General features: G+C 40.3%; 1 protein-coding gene across 6 annotated transcripts in view; it reads right to left on the bottom strand.

The window, feature by feature from the left end:
• tnr (tenascin R (restrictin, janusin)) overlaps nucleotides 1–23,819 on the bottom strand; it is a 235,290-nt gene that overhangs the window by 38,687 nt on the left and 172,784 nt on the right. For 5 of the 6 annotated variants that reach the window (XM_037531214.1, XM_017710961.2, XM_017710963.2 and 2 more), the window contains 5 exons: nucleotides 13,418–13,507; nucleotides 10,661–10,924; nucleotides 8,316–8,582; nucleotides 2,405–2,524; nucleotides 2,164–2,307 (listed from right to left, as the gene is read on the bottom strand). In XM_037531214.1, the coding sequence (XP_037387111.1) occupies nucleotides 2,164–2,307; nucleotides 2,405–2,524; nucleotides 8,316–8,582; nucleotides 10,661–10,924; nucleotides 13,418–13,507 (885 nt within the window). The remainder of the gene's footprint in view (nucleotides 1–2,163; nucleotides 2,308–2,404; nucleotides 2,525–8,315; nucleotides 8,583–10,660; nucleotides 10,925–13,417; nucleotides 13,508–23,819) is intronic. The other variant, XM_037531224.1, reaches the window with a different exon arrangement.

Below are 23,819 nucleotides of genomic sequence, written 5' to 3'. Positions count from 1 at the left end.
CTTTTTTCATTATGATCACTCACATATTTTTTTCATCTTACTCCCTTATTGCTATTGCAGTGTTACTGGCCCAATAGTTTTTATTTTTTACCCCTAACCCATGTTTTGAAGTGTCACCTTGCTTCTTGGAATACGGTTACAAGGGGTAGTTGTTGAAATCTTCTCCTATAAAATGGGACAACCCTCAAATATAAAAGAACATTGTTTAATTAATAGGCTACTAGTGGTGCTCTGTGGGTGACCCTGCCAGCTTGCAGTTATAGCAGAGGAGCGGTAAAGTTCAGCAACCTTGCTGTTGATCTTTAGTTAGATTTAGGGAAACACAGGCCTTCAAAGGAGGGCTGCAACAGTTATTTATAATTGCTCACCCCAGGCTATTCGCTTGCTTCTTGTTCGAATTTTCCCATTCCATCCTAAATGGTTTAAGATGGAACTGGAAATTTAGTTAGCTACCTGCCAAGTCATCAGCATACTACTAGTGATTTTTATGCACTTTATGAAGAAAAGGACAATAATATATTAAAACATTAAACCAAGATAATACAATGGTTATTGTAATTTTTAACAGAGAAAATACTTTTTTGTTGTGGGTTCCTTTGGTCACTTTTGCAGACATTTTGCTGTTTTTAAAGTAGCCCTAACACTTCACTCTACCTCTCTATCTCAACAAAAATCAGGACACCCCAATCCTAGGAGTGAACACAAAACAGAAGGGTAAAAAGTAAGTGGTAGGGGCAAGGGGTGAAATGGGATTGGGCCACTGTTTTGCCATTTGTCGTTAGCCAGAGAAGGATGGATTCTCCTTTCCAGTCTTAGTTTCTCTAATGTTTTTTCTGTTGTCAGGAACTTTCTGCTTTGCAATATTGTACTTGGATGTAGACATGGAACCAGATGCCTGTGGTAAAATAACACTGTACAAATACATTTCAACTCACATTTGACCTAATTAATATCATTCTGTATAAAAGAGTCTGACCAACAGCTTTCGTACCTTTAATGTAAAAAAGCAGCTATTTTGGCCACAGAATCTATCTGTCTTTTCTCTGTCATTACTGTGATGCGAGATATTTGGTTTGCCAAAAAACCCTTGCCAAAATAATTTTAAATCATCAAAAATTAGAGCAAGTCAAATGGTTTTAGTTGAGGGAGTTAAAGTTATTGATTGTAACTTTTTAAAAATGAGATTCATTTAAAAGTTCATAAACACAAAAGCAGATTTTGCATTATAACAAGGGCTGACATAAATTAAAATAATTAAAAGTAATTAATTATATTTCTTTTTTTGTAACTAATCAAGATTAACTACATTTATTTTCTCAATTTTGACCCAAAAGAAAGATTATTTCTATTCAAAAGTAGTGCAATTTTTGTAGCTACATAAGTTAAGCCTCATTGGAATGTTTTTATTACTTTCAGTAATCCAATAACATTATTTTCATTTTGTGTAAAACCACATAAAAGGAGTGAACATAAACAATTTTTATAACTAATGTACAGTGAGAGCACATTAACTTTTCCTTTTACTGTTGCTTTTGTTAGTTTCTCTCCTGCAATCACTGTCTAGCGCAGACTGCTAAATGACTGCATCAGGGGTGTGTGGACAGCTGCACAGCATTGCAGTTTCTAGATTTAACTTTAGTTTTATAAAGACAGCCATAATGTCATAGCAGTCATAGCAACAGTGAGCAACCAGTCAATCAGATATGAGCAACTGTCAGGTTAATTGTTTTGTTTTTTTGAATGCAAGAAATTTATGGAATCTTAATATAGGCTAATTTTATTGGCCAACCAATATACTGGTTGGACCGTTCTGTAATGCAACTTGCACATTCTAAGTCTTAGTTGCTCCCAGTGTTTCCTCCTGGTTTTAGGCCACTGTCTCCCTCAGTTTGTTCATTAGTGGGCTGGATTGTTGTAAATTTCTGTTGTGAAAAGCGCTATACATAAAGAACCAAATTGATTGGAATTAATCTATGCAGTACTGTGGCTATTCATGCCTGGTATTTCACAATCCCTAGGTCCAGTACTATATAACATCAATAAGCCTCAATGTTTCATTGTTTAATACAAAGACAATTAAAATATTTGAACTTGTACTTGAAATAAGCTTCCAAATGCTGTTACATTTCTGACTCTGACCCTTAAAGACATACATGTTTGTACCTGTGAAGACGCTGGTGCTGATGACTCTGCTCTCCTGACTTCCCTGCACAGCATTCAGCTTGATTTCATATTCTGTTGCAGGATGGAGGCTGGTCAGTGTGAAGTTAGCTGCCTCCTTGTCAATCACAACACTGTCCACTCGACCTGTAACACGAGACAAAAGACTGTTAATTGTCGCAATGACTTTGTCGTTTGAACCTGTATTTACATTGAAATACACCTGGACTGAAAATGACAGTACCTCTAGCAGACTGGTAAGACATTTTGTAGTAATCAAAGGGAGCAAGCGGCTGAACCCATGATATGGTCACTGAGTCTTCTGTGACATATGACACAGTCATCTCTCTGGGAGGATCCATTCCTACAGTGTAGAGAGTTAAATCAACACTGATCAAAATTAAAGATTGCAGATTTGCCAAAACATATGATAAAAAAGATCCACTGTTTGGGGCTTATTTGTGAGAATACATGTTGAACAGTTTCTGTATTTATTGGATCTATTTGCCAAAGCGCACACTGAACAGCTCCCCTCTTGACTGGACTTATTTGCCAAATATTCATGGAAACCTGACAAAGGCAACACATCAGGTCAGGGAAGCTTCTCTCTGGTTTCTACCTGTAACTTCATCAAAGGACTGATGTCAAAGAATAACTTTGGCCACTAGCCTCTTTCCGCAAATGTAGTTTGTTTCTTTAGGTTTGCATTCAGGCTACAAAGCTGATGTCACCAACAAGTAATGGAAGCTTATACTCCAGCAATTAGCAAATTGCATTTCTGTATCACACACTTCCCTCAAACCGTGTTGAGTTGTTAAACAACCTCACATAGACTTGCTTATCTGGTTTCTGACACGTATGTGAGACACTGTGCTCTACAAAAAGAGCAAGTTCACAAATAGCTCATAGTCTACAATTAGGGTAAGGGAAAACTGTGTAAATGGTATACATTTTACACCAAACTATTGCTTTAATGATTTGAACATCTCATCTAATTTCCAGCTGCATCCATGTGAGCGGTCCATGCAACCACATGCTGGTCACACCAGCTCTACAAAAGCATTTGCATTACAATCGTGTGGTGTTTTTCAGCAGGGAACCTTTCGTGATTTGTTTACTCATCTCAAGAGCTCTTACTGTTGGCAATGGTACCGGGGAATCATTTTACAAACAATTATGAAATCTGCGCTATTCTAAAGAGCAAAAGAGAAATAAACATATTGACTTGTTGCCTTACTGAAGAGTGGCACAATTAAAATGGGCATAAAACCATCCACACCCATCCGTATTCATTAGATTAATGCATTCAATTTACAAACTGGGACAGCAATTCATAAAGCAGTCACTGGGCCTCATTTAAAAGCTTCCAGAGTAGAAAATGCTCCCAAGTAAATGAGTTGTGATTATTCATGTATGCATATTTTAAATCATTATCCATTCAGCAGAGCTGTCAGTAAAGGCAGCAGAATGCATCCTCCGTATTCAAATGCTGTTTATGGACCAAAGTGATGGGGAGAGGAGAACAATGTATTTGACAGGTTCTAAATACACTGCGCTTGTGTGTCTTTAACTTCTAAACATCAGTTTTATTTGCCACATCTGCATAATGTAATACAGAAACAATGAATGGTGAAAACAAAGGGAAAAAGCTCAGTAAATCACAGTTCTAAAAACAGACAAACCCATTTACTGGCTTATTAGAGTTCAGGATCACAGCGAAAAAAAACAAACATTGCCTCATGCCTAAGTGACATGTCGGTCAAAGACCACATCACCTGGAGATGTGCAAATCAGCAAAATCATCCATGACAGCATCAAAAAATTCATCATACTGGACTAATGGAGTGTTGCTGCACAGGGGGACAGAGGATCAGTTTTGGAACTCCAGCAGCAGCTTGCTGATGGAGAAGCGGAACACTTTCCCGATGCATCCACATTCAGACAGAGGTAATTAAAAGAGGATTACACACTGCAGAATTAATTAAGACACAAAAGAGTGAAAAAAATAAGCACTGCAGCTGTGTGGAAGAATCCTACTGAGAAAAAGTGTCGGGATACGGCAGTCTTCAGTGCAGCAGTAAATAAATAAATAAATAAATAAAGTCTGCTACCATAAGTTGTTCTGTGAAAAATCTCTGAGACACAATAAATTCCACTTAACAATAAACCAGTCTACAGTCTTTATTTTTCAGTTTTTGCCAATGTGAAATGTAATGCAGGAAACTGATGGGAATGATAGAATACAAATATTCCTGGTTGGTAATCAATAAACTAAACATTGGCTGCCTACAGACCCCTCCTAATAAGGATATATAGGGAAGCAGACTATGGACTGTATGCAGTATTCCCTCTAACGAGGTAAGAGTTTCTGGTTCCACAGAAGGCAGTTGTGCCAGATGACAGTTTAAGTTATAGCTGAGGTTGCCTCTTGTACATATATGGAGGGTTGTGTCAGATGCCCTATGGAGAGTTGCACAAGAGGGCCCTGTAAGGAGAGAACAATCTGGTAAGAGTCAGAGTCAGATCAGGGTGGATTTAAAAAAAAGACATATGCATTTGGCTTTAAAGGCTAATAAAAAGGGGCAAGGACATGTTGGGGACTAAAAAAGGTATGAAATTGTGTAACTGGGGTGGGGAGATCACCTCATCACCCCAGAGGGGAATAAAAAAAGGGACTTTTTGAGATGACCTTTGCATTGTGGTTGACCAGGAATCATCTTGCCTTTTGATGCTCAATAAAGCAATGGCCTTTTCCTTCATTCCACATGAACTCAGCGATTGAAGTCTTTTGCATTCTTTTTTTATCCTTGATATTCTTTAATTCTTTTTAAAGATATCAGATTACAGATAGTTATTAGAGTAATAGTATAGATTTTATTAGAGTTAATACTTATCCAGAATCTGGGCAAAAAGAGATAGCTCTTGGTCACAACAAAAAATTGATGTTCAATTTCAGTCACCCTGTTCCTCACCTGTCATTGGTGAGTTTATGAACATGGCAGCTGTTTTGGAGTGAGTGCAGTGCTGGAATGAGAGTATTAAGTAGAGCTGTTTTTACACATCAGTGTCACTGCTAAGTTGAGAGAGGTCCTCCACTCAAAAATGAAAAATGACAAGATGACTAACATCAGTTGCACATTTACAGATGGGCTACAGTCTCAAACCCACCAAAATGGAAATACAAGTTAGGGGTTTAAATAAAGTGGCATGCAACGCACAAAGTACTATCTGCCTTTACCTCAAAGTTAACAACTAACAAAGGTTAGAGTGCTTGATCACTTTGAAAGCTTAGCCATCATGTAATTTCATGTTTCTCAAAGCCCTGCACTACAATCCCCAGCATGCACTGCAATATAATACATAATACATATATATAATACATAATAGTACATAATGTGTACGCTGCTGTTTAGTTCAAGCCCTTAGAAAGGTTTAAAAGATCTACTTCCTGGGGATGTTCTTTTTTTTTTTTTATATTTCAAGTATTGTCATGCTTTGTCAACAGTATTGTACAGTTACTTAGGACATATGTTAAGGTTTACTACAAGTCCCTATATATTTTGCTGTTGATGATTTTTGGAATATTTTGAATAAACAATGGCCAGTTCAGGTTGTAGCAAAATGTTAAATTAAAATAATTAATTTAAATTAAAACAATTAAAATGAATTCAAATATAGGCATTCTAGCCCACTGATCTCTTGAAATTTTTTAATATGGCCTTTTTGCTGGATGATTTTGACACCCCTGATGCAACATATAAGTTCAAGCTTAAAAGTTAAAGTGTATCCAACAATAAAGTATAAACAATAAAAATAAAGTATCCAACAAATAATAAAGTATGCAACAATAAAAATAAAGGCACACACACAGACAGCAATAATTCCACACGTTGAAACACTTTACTGTGGCCAATGTGAACAAGCATATAACAACTGAGGGCAGTGCATTTTTTTAACCTAAAATCTTTGAATGCTGGTGAGATGTTAGCAGTTAAATAATGACTATACATTTTTTGTACAATAAATATACCAATGAACAAACGATTAAGATTTTTTCTCCCACTGTACAAACATTAATTATATTAGCAACTTCTGCTATCTCTGCAAATATGCATGCCACATAATGAGAAAAACTCATATTGCAGTCTTTGAAGAAGTTGAATTTAGCATTTACAATACAGCATAGTGCTGTGTCTTAAGCTCTGAGTCATGACTTCCTTCTGTTATTGTTTTATTCTTGATTTGCAAATAATAAATCCTTTTGATTTTCTTCATAACTCTGGTCGGCAATCACCGGAGAAATAGATTTTGAGACCTTTTGCATAAATTCCTACACTATGGCAAGTGCCAAAGACATATACAAAGGCAAAAGTTTAATGAAGTCGATGAGTTGCCTGCTTGATATAGTCAATTATTAAGTTCTGAAAAATGTGATAAAATAATCATGCAGCAATTACATAACACAGTAAGTGAAACACAGTGTTGGGGAGGGTTTATTTCCACTCAGTGGGGTGGACCAAACTGGTAAAAAATTGCACTTTTGTTTTTTTTTTTATTTGAAAGATCACGTCTGCAACGAAGTGTCAAAATCTTTACAAATTATTTACAGATATATATATATAATGACAATAATGATGATGAAAATTAGAAGTACAGATTGAAAACACAGTTTGCTCCCTTCACTTTTCTGTGCTGGTCAGTGCAGGCACATTGAACGGTTTAACCAACAGCAGATAAAGAGTGAAAAGCTGCATGGTTTCGACGGGGACATTAGACAAGAGATTTAAAATCACTATTCATACCAAGTATCTGGAGGAGGTTTAAGAGACTTCACTGCAGATTTTATACCACTTCAAAAGACAACTATCTGCTTGATTTGCTACATTACAGCAAAAGAAAATAAGCAAAAAGAACACTGTGCTCTGTTGAACACTATGTACACTCTTTTTCCTCAGCTTTTGCCATTTTCAGTTTTGGTTTCCAGCTCAGTGTGTCCTGAATTCTGGTTACAGTTTTGCCCAAGATCTCTCATTTTGGTGCATCAGCAAAATTGCTGGTTAGTATTACTTTTCCCCACCAGGTGGTGCATGCTGACATACCACAAAATTCTAAGACGTTTCAGGCCTTACACCTTGATGGAAAATTATGACATGAATTTTAGTCATTTAAATGGAAATTTAGAATTTTGTCTTTTACATTATATGATATGATTGCACTTAATATGCTCAATTTAGTTAAGTGTATACAACAATAAACAAATGTGTTGTTCATGCTCAGTTCAGGGAATTATTCATGGTCAAATGAAATGAGTAACCTAAACTTAAATGGTTTAAGCCAATCTTAAACCATTTGGGTTTACTGAACTCATCAGGTTTTACAGTGTTCTAAGATTGTGTAAACATCTTCTCATTCACAGTTTCTTCTGAAATAAAGGGGATTAATAGGGATATTGTCTTTCCTTTGCTGAACAGCCTCTACTCTTCCAGGAAGACTTTCTAATAGATGTAGGAACATTTCTGTAAGGATTTGATTCAGACATAGGAGCATTAGTGAGGTCAGGTACAGATGTTGGATGATAGTTCTTGGGCATATAGTGCAAACCGCTTTTGTTTCAAACCTTAATACAAACAATTTGGTGTAAATATTCAATCTCACAATGATTTGGTTCTTTAGGAAATGATTAATCAGGTCACAAAATCTCAAATGTAACAGCAATTCAATTCAAATGGATTATTTTAGTATGACTCAATGATGCAATGATGCATGAAACACACTCATAAAAATAATGTCACTCTCTGTATTTACATAGAACTATAAAAATTGTGGCTCAAAAAATGACATACTTTATTGGAAATAAATGATAAACTGATTCTAACAGATTGCAATATTTTAAAACTAATGCAGTTGAATCAATACTTTCAGATTAATGCATCTGAAATTATGGGCTTTTTTATGTCCCTAAAGCATGTTGTGTATGGAGCTTTCTGAGATAATGATTTAGATTAGCACTGTATTCAGTGAGTTAAATGACTTAAATGATTGTTAAGCTGTGGTGTGGATGAGCTTTGGTCATCAATTAGCCTTAGACATGTTAATCAGATAAAAAAGAAAAAGACATTGAACTGGGCCTTTAATGTGGACTGAAGCAACAGTACCTGTGACGACGATGTCTGTGATGGGCTCTGAGGCTGTGTCTCCATGTATGGCAATAAGGGTAACTGTGTACTGTCTGGAAGGCAAGAGGCCAGTCAGGACGGTCCTGGTTTTAGACCCATACAGAATGACTTCAGACTCATCACTGGAATCCTGGGTACTGTAGAACAGTCTGAAACTACTGGCAGGTGGGGCGGGGGCGCTCCAAGACACAGTCAGAGAGTCGGCAGTGACATCCGAGAAGTAGAGCTGTCTCACAGGGCGGAAGCCTGAAATCGAAGGAACCATTGACCACAAAGATTGTGCATCATGTTGTAGTCAGTGATTTGTCCAAGTAAGGAACTAAGCCGTTTCTGAAAATCGCCCCATCACACCTTCTGCCAAACAATATTGTTCCAAAGCGAAACTTTTGTAGTATGTACATTTATTCTTTAACATCACTGTGAATTTTGGGGTCATTAAGCAGTTAAATAAAAATAATGCTATACATGCTAAAATCTGGCTAAGCCTTCTGTGCATTCATTAACTAAGTTATATAGTAGCTACTACTATAACTATAACTATATACTACTGTGCAGACATACATGCACATACATGTCCCAATTACTACAAAGCTGCCAAAAGTTAAGGGAAGTTAAGAAGTATTCAAGAAAACATAATAAATAAAATCACTACTTACTATATTAATGTTATGTGTAGTATTTGTATTCATTCTAATATTAGTATTAAAAAATAAGCACATACTACCAGATAAATCGCTTTTTTAAGCCAATTGCTTTTGCACATTACCCTACCAGCTAATCAAGCTGTTGCCTATTGCTATCAAAGCCACTCACTGCTGCCACTATTACATTTGAAAAAAACCTTGCTGATTTGTGCAGGAAATGTTAGTGAGTTTTGACACCAATTGAAAACATAATGCCAGTGTTAGCTAGCATTTAGACTTAGCAACATGGGAAAATGTACCTAGGACATTCTTGTTTTAGAAGTCATCGAATAATAATAATAATAATAATAATAATAAAATATTGCTCATTTTTCACAAAACTGGCTTAGACTCAGGCCTCATCCAGATGCTACTGGTGATCTACAAGATGAAGACACACTCTAAGGGATCTGGTGGTTCCTGCAAGAAGGGAATTCTTCATTGATTTGAGAATCTTCTCAGAGAAGTAGAGCGTGGAATGCTGAATGACTGCCATGACAGAGAGAGTAGAGAGTGCAAAGTTGGCACATAGGCTGGAAGCTGTCTGAAGCCGAGCAGATGAGGAATTTTTTTGAAGAAAGAAATTAAAAGTATGTGGTGAAATGAGATGAAAGCAAATAAGTCGATAAGGGTCTTCATCAGCAATGCCAAAAAAAATGCAGAAATCATAGCTGAGTTGATGACTGGTCAGAGAAAAAAAAGAAAAGCCTGGCAGGTAAATTAAGTATTGATGTGTGTAGGTGTTTAAAAATGTGTTAAGAAGAGGCAGAGGGCCAGATAGTAGCATAATCACTCAGATGGATGAACATGTAGGAAAGGCCAAGAAAATTGTACTTTTTCAGTAAATATTTATCTAATGCACTTGAGGATATACTGTTTCTTGAGTACAAGAAAAATAAAGATTCTGAAGGAATTTGATCATTATAGCAAAAATAATTCTATGCAGTTATAGATACTGGTTTTCAAACATAATGGACAATTATTAGACCTTAACTGAGTAATCCTCTGTACCTAGGTTGACTCAAGGTAATTAGGGACTAGCTACCTAAATGTTTTGGAAAAATCTACAAAATGGACAACAGCATGTCACATAGTTGAAATTTTATCTGTACTTTTGTCCCTTTTTATAAATAATGGTATGCAGAGTCAGAAACCACATAGACAAGTCTATTTGAGATGACCAAACAATTTTATGTGGATAAAGCAAGTATGTGATGATTTAGGCATGCAGTTTGCATGATGCTAATTAATGGTTACAAGCTTCCATTCCTTGTTATCCATATTAGTGTTTTAGATCTAGCATAGAAGTAAACTTCAGGCACCAAAATGTCCAGGGTAAAACAAATGAGATAAAGCAAAAACTTTGTTATTCAAATTTCCTGACAATTTGTTTCTTGTACCCAACCTTTGTCCTGGAGAACCACCTGGCCTGCATATTTTTATTTTTTTTCCCTGCTCCCAACACACCTGATCCAACTAAGAAGATAATTAATAAGCCCTTGGTGAAAACAGTTTGATTCATTGGCACATTCCACTTTGCACAATACACTAATAATGCATGACTCAGTCTGAGCCTTGTCCTAAGGGCTACAGCCATAATGCTGCATTATGCATGATATCCACAGTGTTACACAGAGTTACCTGTAAAGGCATCGATTGTGGCAGCAGAGCTTTGCTGCCGGCCCCTCTGGGCCATGACTGTGATGGTATACTCCATGCCGGGTTCCAGGCCACTCAGCGTTGTTCTGTTGATGTCTTTGGGCACGGTCACCTCAGTGGTCACTCCACTAGCTGAGGTGTAGGTCACCCTGTAGTGATCGATAGGTCCCTGGACTGTGCCCCAGAGTAAAGAGATGGTGTTGTCTGTAGAGTCAGTGACCATTAGGTCCATAGGGACATCCAAACCTGCAGAGAACAAATTTACAACTTAATCTTATAATATATAACGTGTTCATCTTTTTGACATGAATGAAGTTAGTGATGCACTGAAATAAAATTCGTTGAACAAAACTCAAATTCTTATGGTGCTGCATTCTACATATGAAGCAGGTGTTGTGTTCAAAAATAGTTTGTATAGAAGAGCTTCCTGGACTTGTTTGAGGTGCTTTTTAGATAGGATAAGTATGAACATAAAAAAAAAAAATAATAATAATAAAACAACAACAAAACTAATTAAAACAGTTACATAGGCTTCATTGTCATGGCAACCTTTAAAAACGCATTTCAACAACAAGCCTTCATGAGAGAGTTCGAAACAAATGTCATGGACAACTTGGCCGTTTTCTAGTGCTATTACATCAATAAGAAACTTCCATTTGAAACATGATTTTGTGGCTTAGAAAAGGGTACAAGCTTAAAAATACTTCATCAGATGGCATCATTTTGGCCCACATCTGAGAAATTATTCAACAAAAGGGCATCAAACACTGTAACTTCTTCCAGAGAAAAGCAAAATCAACAGATGATGACATTGTTTTCAAGAAAGCAAACTTATACTGTATGTCAAAGAGGCTCTTTGTCAATAATTTTCATTTTTCAGGAAAAAGTAATCAAACCGACAAAAGGATATGCTATGGAATCTTGCTATAACCCTTCTAATGGAAGTCTATACCTAGGTAAATGGGAAGAAGACTTTGTGTTAAACCACAAAAGACGTATCTTTTTAAAATACATTATCTGGTGGTTGATCATGTCTGTCTGTATTGGTCACGGTCAGAGGCAGAGCTACAAGCTTTCTAGAGGCAGAGCTACACGCTTACCATTCTGAATGGTTTTAATGTTAACATTAAGCTATCTCTAGATTACAGCAATGAGAGCATACATTTTTAGGTCTTATGATCTTTAAAAACAAAAGTGATTCAAGCATGGTTGGGTCCAAAACCCAAAGGCTCCTAAAAGAGTAATCATTGTAACCACTGGACAAATGTAACATAGACGAAAACAATTACAGTTTTTACATCTCAGGAAGAGTTCACCATTAATCTTTTCAGTAACTATAAAACCTTATTGCTCATCTACAGGCTCATCTACAGGCCAGTGTCCCAGTTGCCAAGTTTTTACATTGGAAAAACAAAAAGATATTTGCAGGACAGGCTAGCAGAACACAAATATGCCATTTGCACAGGAAATGTTAACTATCCTATAGCTAGACACTATGTGGACATCCATAACAGCAGCCCATCCACATTACAATCTTTTGCCATTGATCACATTCTATCTTCAATATGTAAAGGTGACAGACAAAGGAAATTTAACCAATGGGAAGCCTTCTGGATTTACCAATTACAATTACACCAATTACTACTAAACCCCCAGGCCTAAATCAAGACCTAGATGTTACTGCTTTTTTGTAGTACGTTTAGACATGTCAATAATAGGGTTGTAACGGTACAATGAGTTAAAAAAGCAATAAAAAAACCCAAATGCATAAGGCTAGGTTTCCTTTAATTTATTTTGGACAGACTGTAATGCAATGTTTATTCACCAAGTGAACAGTTTGTTCCACAGTTTGTTCCACCAAGTGTTGGTGGGTTGCTGGGGTAATTGCTACAACCTGTAGTGTGGGCCATTTTCATTCAACGGGGAAAATCACTAACATTAACTTATGTGTACAGTAATAGTTCAAATTCAGTTGTGATTGTGTAGCTAGGAGCAGAGAAAACACAGAAAAATGTGTAAGGCTTCATGCTGAATCTCTTCACAGGTGCAAAATACTTCAAGTTATGTACAGGAATAAATCTTGTTTCATGTGTTTAATTTCAAGTTGTGTTTTTTTAATCCTCTCTCTTTTTATTAACCATGAAAGCTGCCTTCCTTAACTCTTGCTCACTTTTCAAACAGCTCAAACTCAATCTCATAGCTGACCAGGGGTCAGGAGAGATTTTTTCTCTTTTGGTCAAAAAAACAAAATGCCACTTTTGACTTTTTTTTGCCTGAAAATTTTTAGTGGCTGAAATTTAGGTGATAAATGAAATACATTACATCAACACAATCTGGACAGTTTACTTACTTTTGGCAGTGTAAAATATTTTCTGATATGTGAAACGTGGAAAACTGAATGCATCTTCTTTTCAGTGTAATGGGCAATGGATGCAAAAAAACTGCCAAGGACTAAGCCAAAAGGTTAATGGATGAATGGATGAATAAATGTTGAATAGTGAACAGATGGATTGCTCTCTAGCCTGGTGATGATCACTCAATCACTGTATGTCGATTACATATGATTTTCTGCTATAATGAAACACAAACACAGTTCCAAATGTTGAAGTTTTTCATCTTCATCTTAGCATTCAGTGTAAGTCATATGAGAATATTATTTTCTTAAGTGATAGCTGGAATGGTGTAATATGCCAGCATTCTCTAGGAGCTGAGCTATAATCTGATCTTTGGATCGCTTACCCGTCCTGGCATTCATCGTGGCTGGGATGCTTTGGTTGGTGCCAAGAATGGCTGATATCCCAATGCCATACTCGGTACCAGGCTGCAAGTCTGCAAAGAGGAGAGGGTGAGAGATAGAGAAAGAGAGGAGAGATGAAGAGAATGAATAATTTATTGTGAGGCAAAGGAATTACTTGATAATATGGAAAAGAATGGAGTTGAGAAAATTATTAGAGCAGTGTAGTATTTAAATTAAAGCACATTAAAGACTCATCAGTGAGGCTGATGAAAAGCCTCAGACAGAAACTGAGACAAGTTCCTTCATATATTTGATATGTTTTTTTTTTTTTTTTTGAGTGATTAAAGAGGTAGGGGGAGGTTTCAGGCAGATGGTACATATTCAGCCTGCCCATGAAAAAAGAAACACAGCTTGCCCAAGACTGCAATATTTTCTCTTTTGAAGGTCTGCTTACTTTAACAAATGCATAACTAATCAAAGAACTGTCTAAAAAATCTATAGGAACCCACCTTTGGGTCAAAAGGTTTTCAGAATGTGCTTTTAACCATTGTTTGGAAAAACAAAATTTTTCACTTTATTACAAGTATACTTTGATGAAGCTGAAGGTTGCATATACCCAAACTATTAGCAATCAGCTGTTTTATGTTAACAAACCTAATGACATAATTGGAACAAACTGAAAATCAAAATTTCACTTTTGATGAGCAGTGTACACTTACACTATATTGCCAAAAGTATTCGCTCGTCGTTAACATCCCATGCTTAATCCATTGGGTGTAATACAATGTTGGCACACTCTTTGCAGCTATAACAGTTTCAACTTTTCTGAGAAGGCTTTCCACAACGTTTAGATGTGTGTTTATGGCCATGTGTTTATGACCATTCTTCCAGAAGCACATTTGTGAGGTCAGACACTGATGTTGGATGAGAAGGCCTGGCTCGAGTCTCCGTTCTAATTCATCCCAAAGGTGTTCTATCGGGTTGAGGTCAGGACTCTGTGCAGGCCAGTCAAGTTCTTCCACACCAAACTTGCTCATCCATGTCTTTATGGACCTTGCTTTGCGCACTGGTGTGCAGTCATGTAGGAAAAGCTCCTTTCACGGGAACTAAGGGGCCGAGCCCAACTCCTGAAAAACCACACCATAATACCCCTCCACCAAACTTTACACTCAAGCACAATGCAGTCAGACAAGTACCGTTCTCCTGGCAAGCGCCAAACCCAGACTCCAGTGGAGGCGCTTTACAGCACTGCATTTGGCACTTTGCACTGTGCTTGGTGATGTAAGGCTTGGATGCAGCTGCTCAGCCATGGAAACCAGGTTTCATGAAGTTTGGTGGTCTGTAGTGATTGACTCTGCAGAAAGTTGGTGACCTCTGCGCTGCGCATCCACTGACCCCACTCTGTCACGTGACATACTACTTTGTGGCTGAGCTGCTAACCTTCCCAATCACTTACACTTTTTTTGTTATAATACCACTGACAGTTGACTGTGGAATATTTATTAGTAAGCAAATTTCACGTCTGGACTTGCTGCACAGGCAGCATCCTATCATGGTACCACGCTCCTGGGAGTGACCAATTTTTCACAAATGTTTGTAAAAGCAATCTGCATGCCTAGGTGCTTAATTTTATACACGTGGCCATGGAAGTGATTGGAACTCCTGAATTCAATTATTTGGATGGGTGAGTGAATACCTTTGGCAATATAGTGTATGTTCCTCAGTAGTATCCTGTAATCAGAGCTTAATTTGTGTGGGAGCAAGTGCAATCTAGATCCAGATTGTTAGCACAAAATTTTCTCAAATATATATTTGTTCTCTCTAGCTCTCTTTCCCAACACAGTGAATATTGTCTCTAAAGCATCGTCATCAGGTTACTTGCCTGTAACAATGCACAGAAATTCATGTTAAAGTGACTGTCAATAGCAGACTTTTGTTTGTGGTGCACAACTATGTTGCAATGCACACTAAACAGCTTCCACCCTGCTCTCTTGTAAAATGTTCAGAGTTTGTCTTCTCTTTACCTGAAATATCTGACAAATGTTATCACGATTACATTATTCATGGTTTCCAGTATGTAGCACAAAAGATGCGTGTTTACAATAATTGTGAGTTTTTCTTATATAATTTACAAGTTTGATGCAAAATAATGCAATAATGGAACAAAATTACAAACTTGATAATCTATATTGTTATTGTCTTTATGTAGTTTTTATTTGTAAGATAAAGGAGGCAAGGAAGACATGCTTATGCATTTTTTGACCTTAAACTTATAACTTGGTGAAATATCTAATTTATTACCCCAAATGTGGTGTCAGAAGTCTGTTTAGTTTTGCACTGGAGCTACAAGGCTAATTTACTTTACAAGTAACAAGGACTCTTAAAGCAAAGAATTCATGGATTGCTGGAGGTACTATATTTAGTCAGCAGTAAATATGTTTCAGGAAAAAAATTATGTGAAATTATTATAATGTTCTCAATGACTGTATTTGTTTGGGTGCACACAGTAACTTCACATTTATGAAAAAAAAATGGCTGATTTTTGTTTGGTTAGGATTTCAGTTCGATTGTCAAGTGTTCTATAGCACTTAGGTTGATAACCTCTTAAAAGAGCTTAGCAAAACAACTACTAATTAACTTTTTTGTTGAGCTGCTTGTAAGAGTTCATCTGCTATGTTTTCTTTTGAATGTCTGCTTACATGTGTGAAAGCAGGAAAAAAAACAGGCCTAGGCTTCCGGTTCTGGGCGGTATGATGTAGGTCGCAGAACACGCGAGCAGACGCTGTAATGAACATTGTTTCGTCTTTTGCGCCATTTATATTCGCCGACATGCCACCGAAATTAAATAAAATTTCGAATTTTTCACATCCTCTCATCGGCTCGGCGCTCGGCGCGTCCTCCTCGGCCTCGCCTGATGCGTCTGTACCACGCAACGGTTCCGCTTCTCTCGATTTGGCTAAAGAGCTTGCTGCCCTGAAAACGGAAATGAAATCTGAACTGCTCCGAGATAACGCCGCACTTAAGGCCGACATTGCTTCGGTTCGTGGCACCGTTTCGGAGGTTGAGACTTCACTGTCAGGACTTTCAGACGAGGTGGTGGATCTCAGGGCTACAGTTGAATCTCTCACGGGAGATCTTGCAAAAATCGCTAGATGCGAGGACCTGGAGGCTCGTTCACGCCGACAAAACATTAGACTTGTTGGAATTCCGGAAAACGATTCGCGATTCATCTTATCCAACTCCAGCGTGTCTGAACTTTTGAGAGAGGCATTTTCCCTGGGTAAGTCCACTTGTGGATAGAGCACATCGTTCACTAGCACCCCGTCCAAAACCCAACGAGCCCCCTCGCCCAATAACAGTGAAATTGCACTATTTTGAAGATTGCGCTCGGATCCTTAAAGAAGCTCGGAGTCGCCAGTGAATCTCCTCTGCAGGAATGCGATTCTTCGTTTATCCTGACTTTACGCCCAAAGTAGCCAAAGCCAGGGCGGCTTTCAATGAGGTCCGCAAAAAATTGCGTACAATGGATGGGGTCAAATACGGCATTGTCTACCCTGCTCGACTTCGAATTACATTTGAGGGAAAGTCACACGAGTTTACTTCTGCAGGCGAAGCTGAACGACTCATAACCACGATGTCTGGGTGATGTAGCACCAGCTTTTAAGGCGCGATAGTCACATTCATTTATACTGTGCACTTATTGTTTACTGGGCGGCTTTCATATGCTTTAACCTATTGTTAACTTGCGTATGTGTCGCAATATTTTGTTTGTTACTAGTTCCATTCATAAAATCGATGGCTGTAAGAATTTAGAATAGGTGGAGTGCACTATCTGAGTTCTTTCTCTTTCTCTCGTGCACATTGTTGTGTACAGGGCGAAATTATTTTATAATTGTTCATGGCTGTTTGAGCTCACTTTTAAATGTGTGTATGTGAGTTCGTACGGAATTTGTTTCAGAATTGCTCATATGCGGAGCCCAGACATTTTGTCTGGTGCTGTTCTATCGGAGGCGTTGCTCAACTGGGTTTGACTCCCTTTGGAGTTTACTACTATGTTATGCGGTGTCCGTGTTCCTGTTGTTGTTGTTGTTGTGTTTGCGTATGTGTGTAGGTACCTATGTGTATGCGGTGTTTTTTTTTGTTTGTTTGTTTTTTTTCCTTCTTTTTATTTTATTTATTGTATTTATTTATTTCTTCTCTCTCTCCCCTTTTCCACCACCACTTGTTTGGTGCTATTGGTTGCCACATTTACTATACTCAATTAAATGGCGGATTCTAATTTAAAGGCACCACTTGGTGGGTATCCTATACGATTCTTGACTTGGAATGTGAGGGGATTGAATAACCCGATTAAACGTTTAAAAGTATCAAATCACGTGAGACATTTAAACACAGATGTGGCCTTTTAACAGGAGACACACCTCAACAATGCAGATCATCATAAACTGAACTTTCCCTGGGTTGGTGAGTTTTTTTCATTCCAAATTTAACACTAAAATTAGAGGAGTCACAATTCTAATTAAAAAAGGGATACAGTTTGTTCCGAGTAATGTCTTTGCAGACACAGATGGCAGGTATTTGATTGTGCAGGGCCTCTTATTTAACACTCCCATATTACTTGTAAGTGTTTACGCCCCAAATTTTGATCATCCTAACTTCTTGCGTAAGGTATTTAAAGCTATACCATCTTTAAACAATCATTTATTATTTTTGAGCGGAGATTTCAATTGTGTAGTCGACCCAACCTTGGATCATTCATCCCTCCATGCTAGATCCAGTTCGGCAATGTCTCAGGTTCTTTTGGATTTCTTACCAGTTAACTCTATAGTAGACCCTTGGAGACTTAAAAATCCAGGTGCCAGGGTGTGTTCTTTTTACTCAAATCCCCATAAAGGTTACTCTCGGCTTGATTACATGTTCATGGACAGCTCACTTACTCGAAGTGTAATTACCATTCAATTGTTATCTCAGATCATGCTCCTCTCACAGTTGATGTGAAATTGCCCAGTTGTCCTCGTGTTTTGCCACAATGGAGATTCGACCCCTTATTATTATCTGACTCTTCCTTCAACTCATTTATTTTATCGTCTTTAGATGACTTTGTTATGAATAATAAAAACGACTCTACGTCAGCTTCTCTTTTATGGGAATCCCTGAAAGCATTCTTACGAGGACAAATCATTTCTTTCACTGCCCACCGCAATAAAATGCAGAAGCTCAAGCTTCAAGATCTTCTATCAGAACTCACAAAACTTGATAAGCTTTATGCTACAAACCCAACACCAGTTCTGCTGAAAAGTCGTTTGGATCTTCAGACCAAATTTGATTTGATCTCGACATCCAGTGCGGAGCGGCTTCTTTTACATTCACATAGTAATTATTATGAACATGGGTAAAAAGCATCTAGGTTGTTGGCTCACCAGTTGAAGAGATGGGCGGCATCTCATCTGATTCCCTGTATTAAAGACCAGAATGATGAGCAATGTTCAGACTCATGCTCCATCAACAGATCTTTCAAATGGTTTTATTCTGACCTTTATAGATCACAGGCTATATCTGATGTTGAGATTTCTATTTTTTTAGACAAACTGGTTTTCCCTGTTGTGAACTCATCATTTGCTGATCAGCTTGACCTACCACTGACCCAAAAAGACATCGAAATTTCTATTAAGAGCATGCAAAACAACAAAGCACCTGGCCCAGATGGGTTTCCCATTGAATTTTACAAGAAGTTTGCTGTGAAATTAGTACCGCTTTTATTAGCAGTTTTCAACGAGTCCCTATCTTCTGGCACCTTACCACAAACTATGACTCAGGCGTCCATCATTCATGGATCACTCAACTAACTCTGCTGAACTGATCATTTCTCTTGATGCAGAAAAAGCATTTGATCGTGTTGAATTTGTTTGCTGTTGTACAGCGATTTGGATTCGGAGAGAAATTCATTTCCTGGATTAGACTGCTATATACTGCCCCTCAAGCGAGTGTACACACTAATGAACTTCATTCAGAATATTTTCCATTGGCACGGGGCACTAGACAGGGATGCCCCCTCTCGCCATTACTTTTTGCCCTAGCCATCGAACCTCTGTCAATTGCTTTAAAATCTCTCTCATCTTTTAGAGGTATTGTCTGCACTGGAGTAGAGTTAAAACTATCATTATACGCTGATGATTTACTGCTGTATGTGACTGACCCGGTTACTTCCCTGAAACCTATAATGTCCATTTTGAATGAATTCAGTTCCATCTCAGGGTACAAGGTGAACCTACAGAAGAGCGAATGTTATCCAGTCAATACATTGGCATTATCACTGGATCAATCCAATACACCCTTCAAATTTGTCCCAGCAGGTTTTAAGTATTTGGGAATACAAATTTCACGCATTCTACCCTCCCTCTTCCACAGCAATTTCATTCCATTACTGAACAAGGTCAAATTGGATCTATAGAGGTGGAAATCTCTTCACTTATCCTTATTAGGTAGAATTAACACTAAAGATGAATGTACTGCCTACATTTTTATTTTTGTTTCAATCTATTCCACTTCCATCCATCCATCCATCCATCCATCATCTTCCGCTTCTCCGGGGTTCGGGTCGCGGGGGCAGCATCCTGAGCAATGAAGCCCAGACCTCCCTTTCCCCAGCCACTTCCACTAGCTCCCTGGGAGGGATTCCGAGGCGCTCCCAGGCCAGCTGGGCGATATAGTCACGCCAGCGTGTCCTGGGTCTTCCCCGGGGTCTCCTCCCCGGTGGACTTGCCTGTGACACCTCCCAAGGGAGGCGTCCAGGAGGCATCCTAACAAGATGCCCGAACCACCTCAACTGGCTCCTCTCGACGTGAAGAAGCAGCGGCTCTACTCCGAGTCCCTCCCGGATGACCGAACTTCTCACCCTATCTCTAAGGGAGAGTCCAGCCACCCTGCGGAGGAAACTCATTTCAGCCGCTTGTATTCGCGATCTCGTTCTTTCGGTCATTACCCAAAGCTCATGACCATAGGTGAGGGTGGGAACATAGATCGACCAGTAAATCGAGAGCCTTGCCTTATGGCTCAGCTCTTTCTTTACCACAACAGACCGGTAAAGAGCCCGCATCACTGCTGACCCAGCACCAATCCGCCTGTCAATCTCCCGCTCCCTTGTACCATCACTCGTGAACAAGACCCCAAGATACTTAAACTCCTCCACTTGAGGCAAGAGCTCATCCCCGACCCAGAGAGGGCTCTCCACCCTTTCCCGCGTGAGAACCATGGCCTCGGATTTGGAGGTACTGATCCTCATCCCGGCCGCTTCACACTCGGCTGCAAACCGATCCAGTGAAAGCTGAAGTTCACGGCCTGATGTCCCCAATAGGACCACATCATCTGCAAACAGCAGCGATGTGACCCTGAGGTCACCAAACCGGACACCCTCCATCCCCTGACTGCGCCTAGAAATTCTATCCATAAAAATTATGAATAGAATCGGTGACAAAGGGCAGCCCTGACGGAGTCCAACTCTCACTGGGAAAAAGTCTGACTTACTGCCGGCCATGCGAACCAAGCTCCTGCTTTGTTTGTACAGGGCCTGAATGGCTCGTAGCAAAGAGCCATGTACCCCGTACTCCCGAAGCACCTCCCACAGAATACCCCGGGGAACACAGTCGAATGCCTTCTCCAGATCCACAAAGCACATGTGGACTGGTTGGGCAAACTCCCATGAACCCTCGAGAATCCTGGAGAGGGTAAAGAGTTGGTCCAGTGTTCCACGACCAGGGCGGAACCCGCACTGCTCCTCCTGAATCCGAGGTTCGACTATAAGCCGGACTCTCTTCTCCAGTACCCTTGCATAGACCTTACCAGGGAGGCTGAGGAGTGTGATTCCCCTGTAGTTGGAACACACCCTCCGGTCCCCCTTTTTAAAAAGAGGCACCACCACCCCAGTCTGCCAATCAAGTGGCACCACCCCCGATGTCCATGCAATGTTGAAAAGGCGTGTCAGCCAAGACAGCCCCACAACATCCAGAGCCTTGAGGAACTCGGGACGGATCTCATCCACCCCTGCAGCCCTGTCGCCAAGGAGCTTTTTAACTACCTTAGCGACTTCGGCCTCAGTAATGGACAAGCCTATTCCCGTGTCCCCAGACTCTGCCTCCTCACTGGAGAACATGTTGGTGGGATTGAGAAGGTCCTCAAAGTATTCCTTCCACCGCCCAATGACGTCTTCAGTCGAAGTCAGCAGCACACCATCTCCACTATATACAGTGCTAGTGGCACACTGCTTTCCCCTTCTGAGTCGCCTGACGGTTTGCCAGAATCTTTTCGGAGCCGACTTAAAGTCAGTTTCCAAGGCCTCACCGAACTCTTCCCACACCCGGTTTTTTGCCTTGGCAACGACTGAAGCCGCAGATCGCTTGGCCTGTCGATACCTGCCAGCTGCCTCTGGTGTCCTACAGGCCAACCATGTCCGGTAGGACTCCTTCTTCAGCTTGACGGCATCTCTCACCTGGGGTGTCCACCACCGGGTTCGAGGATTACCGCCCCGACAGGCACCAACTACCTTGCGACCACAGCTACAGTCAGCCGCTTCAACAATGGAGGAGCGGAACATGGCCCATTCTGAGTCAATGTCCCCCACCTCCCCCGATATCTGGTCAAAGTTCTGACGGAGGTGTGAGTTGAAGATCAATCTGATAGGTTCTTCTGCCAGACGTTCCCAGCAAACCCTCACTATACGTTTGGGTTTGCCTGGTCTGACTGGCATCTTCCCCCACCACCTGATCCAACTCACCACCAGGTGGTGATCAGTTGACAGCTCAGCTCCTCTCTTTACCCGAGTGTCCAGTACACATGGCCGCAAGTCCGCTGACACGACTACAAAGTCAATCATTGAACTGCGGCCTAGGGTGTCCTGGTGCCATGTGCACTTATGGACATCCTTGTGTTCAAACATGGTGTTCGTTATGGACAAACTGTGGTTTGCACAGAAGTCCAAAAACTGAACACCACTCGGGTTCAGATCAGAGAGGCCATTCCTCCCAATCACACCCCTCCAGGTCTTACTGTCGTTGCCCACGTGAGCGTTGAAGTCCCCCAGTAGGACAATCAAGTCTCCAGGAGGAGCACTTTCAAGCACCCCTTCCAAGGACTCTATGAAGGCTGGGTATTCTGAACTGCTGTTCGGTGCATAAGCACAGACAACAGTCAGGACCCGTTCCCCAACCCGAAGGCGTAGGGAAGCTACCCTCTCGTCCACCGGGGAAAACCCCAACATACAGGCGCTGAGTCGAGGGGCTATGAGAAAGCCCACACCTGCCCGCCGCCTCTCACCATGGGCAACTCCAGAAAAGAAAAAAGTCCAGCCCCTCTCAAGGAGATTGGACCCAGAGCCCAAGCTGTGTGTTGAGGTGAGCCCGACTATATCTAGCCGGTATCTCTCGACCTCGCGCACCAACTCAGGCTCCTTCCCCGCCAGTGAGGTAACGTTCCAAGTTCCAAAAGCCAGTTTCAGCAACCGAGGATCAGAACGCCAAGGCCCACGCCTTCGGACACTGCCCGATCCACAATGCACCGCACCCCTACTACTGCCCCTCCCATCGGTGGTGGGTCGATGGGAGGGGGGACTCATGTAGCTCCTTCGGGCTGGGCCCGGCCGGGCACCATGAGTGAATGCCCGGCCACCAGACGCTCGCTGGCGAGCCCCTCCCCCAGGCCTGGCTCCAGGGTGGGGCCCCGGTAACCCTGATCCGGGCAGGGTACACGAGTCCTGCTTTGTTGTCCTCATAGGGGTGGTTATGGATCACACTTTGTCTGGCCTGTCACCTAGGACCAGTTTGCCATGGGAGACCCTACCAGGAGCTTTTGCTCCAGACAACATAGCTCCTAGGGTCCTTCAAGCACACAAACCTCTCCACCACGATAAGGTGGTGATCCATGGAGAGGTCTATTCCACTTTATTCACCTAAATTCTTTTTTAAAGAGCTAGATCAGCTCTTTACTACTTTTATCTGGGACGGGAAGTGTCAAAGAGTGAGTAAATCAACTCTGCAGACGTTTAAAACAGATGGAGGTTTGTCCCTGCCCAATTTTACTACTGGTCAGCCCATATACACAAAATATTGCATTGGCTCCAATCTTCAAAACTCTTGTGGTGCAAATTAGAAATCGAATCTTTCTTTCTCTCCTCCCCACTTGCACAACTTACAGCGCCTCTTCTGCTTAAAGCCTCAAAGTTATCCAAAAACCCATTAGTACTATCCACAATTCGTATCTGGTCTCAGTTCAGACAACACTTTAAGTTTACCGCTCCCTCCATGTTGATGCCCATTCTGAACAATCACCTATTTATTTCATCATCACGGGATGCTGCTTTCACTACTTGGCATGACAGGGGTATATAATCCTTTAGCGACCTCTTCAAGAATG

This window comes from Pygocentrus nattereri, chromosome 2 (assembly GCF_015220715.1).
Source record: "Pygocentrus nattereri isolate fPygNat1 chromosome 2, fPygNat1.pri, whole genome shotgun sequence".
NCBI lineage: Eukaryota > Metazoa > Chordata > Actinopteri > Characiformes > Serrasalmidae > Pygocentrus > Pygocentrus nattereri.
Note: the sequence above shows the minus strand (reverse complement) of the source record. Positions and strands in the feature narration are given on the sequence as shown.